The sequence below is a fragment of the Populus euphratica genome, unplaced genomic scaffold (genome assembly GCF_000495115.2).
Source record: "Populus euphratica unplaced genomic scaffold, PopEup_1.0 scaffold33.1, whole genome shotgun sequence".
Classification (NCBI taxonomy): domain Eukaryota; kingdom Viridiplantae; phylum Streptophyta; class Magnoliopsida; order Malpighiales; family Salicaceae; genus Populus; species Populus euphratica.
Genome location: NW_011499906.1, coordinates 330,467 through 339,700, shown reverse-complemented (window position 1 = coordinate 339,700; position 9,234 = coordinate 330,467). Strand labels below are relative to the sequence as shown.

The window sequence follows — 9,234 nt, the reverse complement described above, 5'->3', positions numbered from 1 at the left end:
CTTAGTTCCCCCCCCCCCCATCTTTCCTTTTCTCTTTCTAGATTCCTACTGAATTCTACATGCTTAAAAGAGAATATTGGTCAATACACCTAATAAGGGCCAGTTTACTGCAATTAAAAGAACGTGCTCGTTAGGTATTGTTGACGTGAGTTTCACTTGACAGGCTCACATATTTTTTTATAGAATTAAATAAAACGTGAATTCGAACAAGAAAAATAGATATGAATTCTAAAGATCTCCATCTAAGGTAGAGTATACTCTTCCATTCAAATAAAATTTTTGAGAGTTTCCAATCTGATCTCCCCAAAGCTTTCGATTACCACAACTTTCCATTCCATCAGTACGTAACTATAATCCCCACAATCTTTAGCTACTGAAACTTAATGCTAAAACCCATTTTTAAATACAATCTCAACCATCTGTCATAAACTAAAATCCATTTTAACTCAAGTCTCTGTATATTCTTGCCACTACCATGACTTATCCATGATCTAACCTCCACTGCCATTACAATGCTGTCTACTCTGGCAACCTGTGAAGTTCTTTCAAAATCAGTGTTGTTTAAATCAGCATTTCATCAAACTCAATCCTGAGATGAGAGGATAAAGAGAAGCTAGCGGAAAGCTAAATTATTCGAGTCCACAACAAAAAGAGTAGACCAAAAGCCAGCAACAAAATCACATTAATGCTTGAGTACACATTAGAAAAAGCTGCTCAAATGAAAACCCAGCCATGAAAGAAACAGTGGAGTTGAAAAGTAGTGGATATGGAGCAGCTGATTGGGGTTGTGAGGAAGATGCAAATGAGGTCATATGGAGGTGAGGTTTCACCACAACTTTGAAACTTGTTGATGGATTTTTATGTTGTTTGGTTGATGCTGACAATAGCTAAAGAGGCTTCAGGACTTTGATATTCAAGATTTTATACCCAACAGCAGAGTTTCATTTGGGTCTCATATATTGGTGCTGTTGTTGTCTTAAAGCTTGGAGAATTTGGAAGTGATCTGAGAATCCATAATTTAGACATAATGATCTAGAGAATTGGTGTAGAGTAGGAGTGGAAGAGATAGGTTGTTGAGTTTGTTTAATTTTAATTGACTTGGTTTTGTTTAATCAGCTTTGTTCTTTGGAGTCTTAATTAACTTTGTTTTGCATGAATTAATTTCTCAGTTTTTTGTGTATTTCTTTTGTCTACATGATGTAATTAAGTGACCACATGATACCTTTATTAAACTGGAGCCAACTGGGGGAATTGGCCCATAGTTTGGCCAAATTGTGTGAAATTGACCAAAAATAAACATGGGGTGTACATTAACTTGTGGAAATAAACACGAGGGCAAAATTGAGGTCTTTTTCTTAATCTTATTGCAATAGAAACTCTTTTGAAAGAGATTAATAGTAGATCAAATAGTACGCTGTTTTTGTGGTAGTTTTGTGTCCGTATAAGGTGAAATAGAAATTATGTTGCTTTTTGGAAAAAAGAAGGGTAATCTCAGCCGCTAAGCTTCCAGAAAGACCACCTGCTGTTTGGAAATCAACATAAAAATTGCAAAGGTTCATTTTTTGTGATCATGTTGTTTGATTTTTGGCATCAACTTAGGTGCTTTATTTTCATATATCTTTTTTCTCACTTTGCCATCTAAAAATCAATGCAGCTGCCTCTTGCCAATGATGTTGACTTAGAAACAATAGCTGGTATGACAGAAGGATTTAGCGGTGCTGACCTACAAGCTCTTCTCTCAGATGCGCAGCTTGCGGCAGTTCATGAACATTTAAGCAGTGCAGACATGGGCGACCCTGGTAAAATGCCAGTCATAACTGATGATCTTTTAAAGACCACTACTTCCAAAGCAAGACCATCGATATCTGAAGCTGAGAAGCAAAGACTCTTTGGTATTTATAGCCAATTCTTGGATTCAAAGCGATCTGTTGCTTCACAGGTCCCGCTCTCTCTCTTGGAGTCCCATCTAGTGCACTTCTCATATTCTGTTCTTTCAAGTTTCAATTGAAGCTCAGTACTAACAAATTATTTGTCTGCAGTCAAGGGATACAAAAGGCAAAAGAGCTACTCTAGCATAAGAATCTTCTGAGGGCCAAGCAACAAAATCAGTCATGTAACTTGACAAATAAAGAAGTGCTTCTACTCAATATTATGGATGGAGTCTGTGCAATCTTTTCCGGAAAAAAATTAAAAATCAATAGTGCAATTTGTTCCCAATTTAAGATCTAATCAGAGACCTTATCATCCTAATGTCTTTCTCTGTATACTATATAGATTTGGATTGTTCATTCTGCGATAGTTAATAGATATGCTGATGTATGAATACTGTAAAGTGGATATAGCATAGAGCACTTGCTTATACAGTTCTGTCCGTTATAATGTACAACTGTAGACATAACCAGGGACAAAGGCACGTAGCGAAGATTCGCTCAGCACATCCTTTTCTCAAACGCGCACCTGCACTTGACTCGGATGGTAGGGAATAAGAGAACTAAGAAGTCCATTTCTTTTGTGCTTAGGAAAGCAAGAAAAGTAAGCCCATGGGAACGTGATGGAATGAAGAAACTGGGAGGCTTTCCGTGGAATTGTCGAAAGACCTCATTAGGTACAATTTCAACCATCTTTTGTTGATGATCCAGCATCTTCATGACTGACGAGGTTATAGTGGAGACTTTAGCAGTTATCTTAAGGAGGTCTTTAGAGACTTATTTTGACGATCAACAGTTTTTGTGAATAAAACATTAAGAGGACAAAGCTCGATTTCTTTCAATCATTTTCGTATGCTTCTCTGATTGGGGTTTTTGTCAAGGCTTCCATCGTTGTCTTTTTGAACCCGCGGTCAGCCCCCCCAATTCCTTGACCTGGCAATTTTCTGAGGATGAACACCGAGGAGCTCAAGCTAAAACAAGGGTTGATTTCCCGGCTATTCGAAACAGCGGGTAATTTCCGACCCAAGGCCATAGAATAATCATCAGTTCTTCCATAATGAGCTATTTAAAGAGCAAGGTTACGTATTTGTTGGATCAATTACTTACAGCGTATGGATGTAATGATAGCTTTCATTTGCTAAGCAGCAAGAACACGAATGAAGGCGCAAAATACATCAGAGAATTGCTTTAACACATCCTCAAGATGGAAGTATTAAAGAAAGAAGAATGTTCAAGTTTTGTAGCCTGATTCTGAATGGCTCAACTTAAACAGTATTCTTAGAGCTTGAAAAATATGTTGGAGATAAAAGGTAAGTTCTTAAGATGTAGTATTTGACGTGGACTTTTAGGATAGATTTCAATAAATGATTATTCATACTGTTCTTACCAGCTTGTACATAAAAAAAGAGTTGCAAGTGATCAAAGAGATAAGAGGCTCGTCAGATGTTTCTTCAATTATAGAGAGAAAGAGAGAAATGAGAGAGAATTGAATAGAGAGACAAGCTAACGTTGCTTATGATAATGGAGTTCCAAGTGTTCGATTAAAAAAGAATGGCAGGATCGAGCGACGGGTCATGATTCATCTTTTTGGAGAGGACAGAGAAATTCTCCATGTAAAGAAAGTATACAAGCTGAAGCTGGATGGGATAAAAGTAACAATAACTTGGCTACGTAGCTGTCCTGTAATTGATCGATCGGAAGCAATTCTAAAACACGCTTGATCCACCATAAACAAATTTCTTTTGCCCAGCTGACGGACGATGGATAAGGTTCCCCATTTCTAACTTGAATAGACCTGCTATTAGGCGTGGTTTCTGTGGCTTTGCCAAGAGCTAAAATTTGTTTCATAAAAAAAAATGATATTTAAGTGTCAAAGCGTGTTATTTTTTTTTTACAAAAAAAATTGCAACTCAAGATATAAATTTAAGTGGATCAAATAAATTAATTTTATTTTAATTATATATATATAAAATATTAAATAAATCAAGAAAAAAATATTTTTCATTAAGAGATAAATGATACAATTCAATTCACAATTATTAAATATTAATTAATAAAATTAGATAAAAAAACAGTTTTAGTCAATCTGAATTAGCATGATTAACTTGTAGTCTCAATAATTAGAATTGAGCTAACTTAAGATATCCTACCAAACCCACGATTTAGATCATAAAATTGAAATAACCCAATAAAAAAAATAAAAAGAATTAAATTTTTTTGATTGAAGGGTGAAATAAAAGAAAAATCACTTTAACAAATGAAAAAAATAAAAATAATGAGGACAAGATTAGTAAAAGTAATATACCATAAATTTGAATTGAATGATAGAATCGAAAATAAATTAAAATTTTATAAAAGGGTCAAGAAAAAAATTAGAAATCAAAACAATAAGAACCAAATTAGAAAACATAATACCAAAAATTTGGATTGAAGGATGAAATTGAAAATCAATAAAACTTTTACAAAATGACCAATAAAAAAATAAAAACCAAAAGAATAAGGAATTTTAAAAAATAATATATGTCAAATTGAAATTGATGAATGAAATTGCAAACAAATAAAACATCTATAAAAAGACCAAGAAAAAAATTTTACAAATCAATAAAATAAGGACTGAAGTTGTAATTTTTTGGGGAGAAGGGAGAAAAGAAAACAAAAAGTCAACCAACAATAAACTAAACCACCAATGCTGACATATATAAACTAAACCATCAATTTAAAAAATAATGTATTTTAAATTCTAGGAGGTACCGCACGCACCGCTTGAAGGTTGTAAGCGTTTCCCCCTCACTTTTAAGTTGACTTATAATTACACAAAAACCATTATGTGAAGACAAACAATCCTTTTGATTTTACGTTTAAGATTTTGGGTTTTAAGGGTATTTTTATTATTTCACTATATATTTTAATAGTTTACTTTTTAATATTTGATTAAATACCAAATTGTCTCTCAATTGATATAATAACAAAAAAAATCATTATGAAAATATAAAAATATCTCTTGACACTATTTTTTTTCTTTCAAGGGTATTTGGTCGTTTTATTATGCAATTAAGAAGAGAAAAGACCTATTTATCCCTAATTAATTTGGTAATGAGAAATGGACTATATGAAAAGACTTTAATATCCTTGGAGGTCAATGCTAAGTTTCTTAGGTGGAGGGGAAAGATTTTCAGTACACTGTTAGAGTAAATAATATCTTTCAGTTTGGAACTACAATGTTTTTTCAAGGGCTTTAGCCTTTTTTTAACCAGACTCGATGCTTGTGATATGCCATAAGATTGGACTAATTTTTTTAGCTAGATTCAATGTTTGTGCTTTGACACAAGGCTAGACTGTTTTTTTTACTCAAGAAATGATATTCAATGGCCGCAAGTGTTTTAAAAAAGAAAGAAAAATATGCAACTCGGCTCATAAACTTGATTGAGTTGAATAAGGTAGCTTTAATTAAATTAAACAAAAAAATATAAATAAACAATAATAGATGGATCAAATTAAAAAAAAAAATTAGGATAATTTTCAAAAAAGGACAAACAATATATCTTATTTCACAACCCATTAAATACAAAAGAACAAAACGAGTAGAAAAGGACATAAAAAAATTATTCCTGGTTAACTTGAGTTAGCATGACAAGTTTGTAATTCCGGTAATCAGGGTCGAGCTAACCTAGAATATCATATCAAACCCGCGACCTAAATTATAAAATTAAAATAACCTGATAAAAGAATAAAGAGAATTATAAAATCTTTTTTGAATAAAAAACAATATTAACTTTTCAAACCCATAACCTAGGTCATTGGATCAAAAACATCTTATTTAGAAAACTCATAAAGTCCAATTCCTAATTAATATAATATTGAATGGTGAAATTGAATTTTTTTTAATTATACATAAGAATTAAAAAAATAAAAATTAAAAGAATAAGAATTATTATTGAAATACCATATTGATTTGATATTTGATTGAAATGTGAAATCAAATATAAAAATCAATTTAGCAAAAGGATAAAAAAAAAATAAGGATCAAAATTGATATAAAAAAATAAAAATAAATTTGTGATTGAAGGATGAAATTAAAAAGAATAATAACTTTTCAAAAAAAGCCAAAGAAAAAAAATCAAAACAATGAGGACTGCATTGGAAAACATAATACTACCAATTTAGATTGAAAGATGAAATTGAAAACCAATAATTTTCTTACAATGAAGGATGAAATTAAAAAGAATAATAACTTTTCAAAAAAAGCCAAAGAAAAAAAATCAAAACAATGAGGACTGCATTGGAAAACATAATACTACCAATTTAGATTGAAAGATGAAATTGAAAACCAATAATTTTCTTACAAAAACTTTAAGGAAAAAATTCAATTAAAAAAAAAAAAAAAAACAAGTATCAACTTGAAAAAAACCATATATGTCAAAATGGAATTGATGGACAAAATTGCAAGCAAACAAAACTTCTAAATAAAAGGATCAAGAAAAAAATTAAAATAAAAAAAATAAAGATTGAAATTGAAATACTAACAACAAAGAGGGCCAAACTGTAATTTTCAAGGGAGGAGGAGAAAAGAAAAGAAAAGAAAAAAAAAAGAATAGGTTAATCAATAATAAATCAGATTACCAACACTGATATGTGCTGCTCTAGATAAAAAAGAATATAGCAACGCTTTCAATAACAAGATGAATGATCGTTTTTGAACAAAGAAGACACTGCACGAGTCTTTAGATGGTTCAGTTATACCTATGTCTTTTTAAATCAAGAATCAAATCCTCTATAAGTTAACTTAATAATTATACAAAAAATACCATGAAAAGATAAAAAAAAACCCTCGTGACTCTAGGTTTAAAATTTTAGCTTTTAAAAGTATTTTTATCATTTTACTATATATTTTAATATTTTTATTGTTTTTTATATTTGAACAAACATCAAATTGCTTCTTTACTAACATTATAATAATAAAAATATCATTATTAAAATACACAAATGTCTCTTGGTACCATGTTTAGTTTTTTATTTTAAATGATATTTTGATCATTTTACAATGTAATTAAAAAAATAAAAAAATTATTTATTCTCAAAAAATTGTATAATAATAAATATGCCATACGATAAAACTTCAATGTTTTTAAAAGTTAATATTAAATGTTTTAGGCGGAGAGAAAAAAAAAATCACTATTATTGTGGACAGTTTATGTTTTTTTAGTTCGGAGCTAAATTGTGTTCCGCTTCTTTTAATATTCTTAGCAGTGTGAATTTAATGAAGACATCTGTCAAAAAAAAAAAAAAAACCTTTTTCCCATTTGTGCCCCTCCCCCCTGTAATAAAAAAAAACTCAGACGGCGACAATGCACATACCCACATACCCACCCCCACCCCCCCCCCCCCCCCCCCCTCTCTCTCTCTCTCTCTCTCTCTGTGTCAGTCGGTCCCTGCAATTTCAAGCTGCAACTCTTCTTCCTTCTCCCTCGCGCCAACCATGATTAATGCTCCCTCCCTCTCGCTCTGTGTGTGTGTGGTTTTAAGCTTGCTTGATATTTACGGTTTATTCATCAAGATCAAGAGGCTTGGAATCCACAGTCAGTGTACATATCTGTCAATTGGGCCTCTTTAGCTTGAGCTTGGAATGCCCAACGATTCAAGTTGTCAGGAAAACACTAAAAAGATGTGTTGTCCAGAAAGTGAAATTTGATTTTGTCATCGATGACCTAATTTTTTATTTTGGGTGTCGCTGTTCATATCAAAATTATTTTAATCGTGCCTTCAAGTTTCATTTTCTTCAAAAACAAGGATCCAATCACGATAAATAAAATGATTGGTGGTGACCCTCCAATTGTTTTTTTCATAAGAAAATACATTTTTATTTTTATTTTTTCTTAATTGTTTTTTTAATTTGAATTTTGAAAAAGAGTTTATATCTATCTCAATAAATAAAATAATATAAAATGTATGTTTTCAAGATATTTAGAAGAAAAATAAATTTGGTCTAAGTTGATGTGCAAATTACTCCAAAAATACCATTATCATAACAAAAATAAAGAGGAAAACTCCAAATGCATTCTTAGACCATTAAATTGGAATCTTTCTCAAAGGGGAATTTTATATAATATTTTGCGTTTGTTTTTCTATGGAAGATTAATTATTTATTGCCTATAGAATTCATACTTTAGCATCAATCATTTGACAAAACAATTTGTTTAAAATTTTAACTTAAAAAGCTTTATTTGTAAATTATATTTCTTAAAAAAACATGTTTCTTCCCTCTCCCCTCAATTTTATTTGTTGTTTTTACTTTTTTCTTTTATTGGTTTATATTTTAGTTTCACTAAGATTATGTTATCCTCTGGAAAACAAACTTCAACCGTTACCTGTTTAAATTGAAATCTTATTACTTCTGCTGTCTTTAAAATGTTGTTCTAATTTTATTCTTCTTATCATTCCCTCTCTTTTTCTTAAAAATAAGACAAAAATTACGTGAGGTTATTTAAAAGATATTGATGCTCATCTTTTAATTAGTGTGTGTTGATGTAGTGGTGAGCCACTATTTTATTAAATTTTATTGTTGATGATGTATGGTGGATCAAAATAAACAATTAAATTTATTTTTAAATTTTTTTAAATTGAATCGAACCAAAAACCAATTCAAATCAATTAATTTTGATTCGATTTAATTCGGTTTTTTTTCTTGCAAACCGGTTGGAACCAAAATTATTCCAATTGCAAACAAATAAAAAGTATTTTCCAGCTGTAGTGCTTCTAACTTGTTAACAATCCCAAAAAAATCTATACATTAAAAAATACAACTAAAAATATTTCTTGTTTGGGCATTCTAATGCTATGTGCCCCAACCGTTTACAATTAAAATAAGAGCCTTCAAAGCTTTTGCTATACACAATAAAAATATCATGTTAATTTTAATAATTTGTATATAATGGATGACTAAAACTTGTATGAACAAATATGTCCAAACCCTCAGTCACACAAACCAGCAAAAGATAAGAAACACAGTATGGGGAGAACAAAGAGGAAGTGAAAGGAAAAAAAAATTCATCACTTACCCACATCATACATGCACCCAAATCTCATTCTATTAAGGTCACCAAAGATCTGATCAAATATATGATTACTAGATTCAATCAAAAGCATTTCCAAAAGCAATTATTAAATATCATCGCAGGGAAAGAATTAAACAGAAGCGTAAGCAGATCTTGGCAAATGGATGAACCCCTATAAAGCCTGTAATTTTAGGTTTACAAAGAGTAAAGGGAGGGGAGAAAAATCAAAAAGAAAAAATTCAGAGAGTAAAAAG

General features: G+C 30.8%; 1 protein-coding gene and 1 long non-coding RNA gene across 2 annotated transcripts in view; one reads left to right on the top strand and one right to left on the bottom strand.

Annotated features, from left to right (window-relative positions):
- Positions 1-2,790, top strand: part of PEX1 (peroxisome 1) — a 15,796-nt gene extending 13,006 nt beyond the window's left edge. Inside the window, 2 exon segments of the mRNA XM_011037350.1 lie at positions 1,655-1,939; positions 2,040-2,790. Coding sequence (XP_011035652.1) covers positions 1,655-1,939; positions 2,040-2,078 — 324 coding nt within the window. The 3' untranslated portion in view covers positions 2,079-2,790.
- Positions 1-9,234, bottom strand: part of LOC105133382 (uncharacterized) — a 14,770-nt gene extending 5,536 nt beyond the window's left edge. The window contains exons 1-2 of the long non-coding RNA XR_843796.1: positions 9,151-9,234; positions 8,278-8,280 (exon numbers count right to left, since the gene is read on the bottom strand). This is a non-coding gene — a long non-coding RNA (uncharacterized LOC105133382). The remainder of the gene's footprint in view (positions 1-8,277; positions 8,281-9,150) is intronic.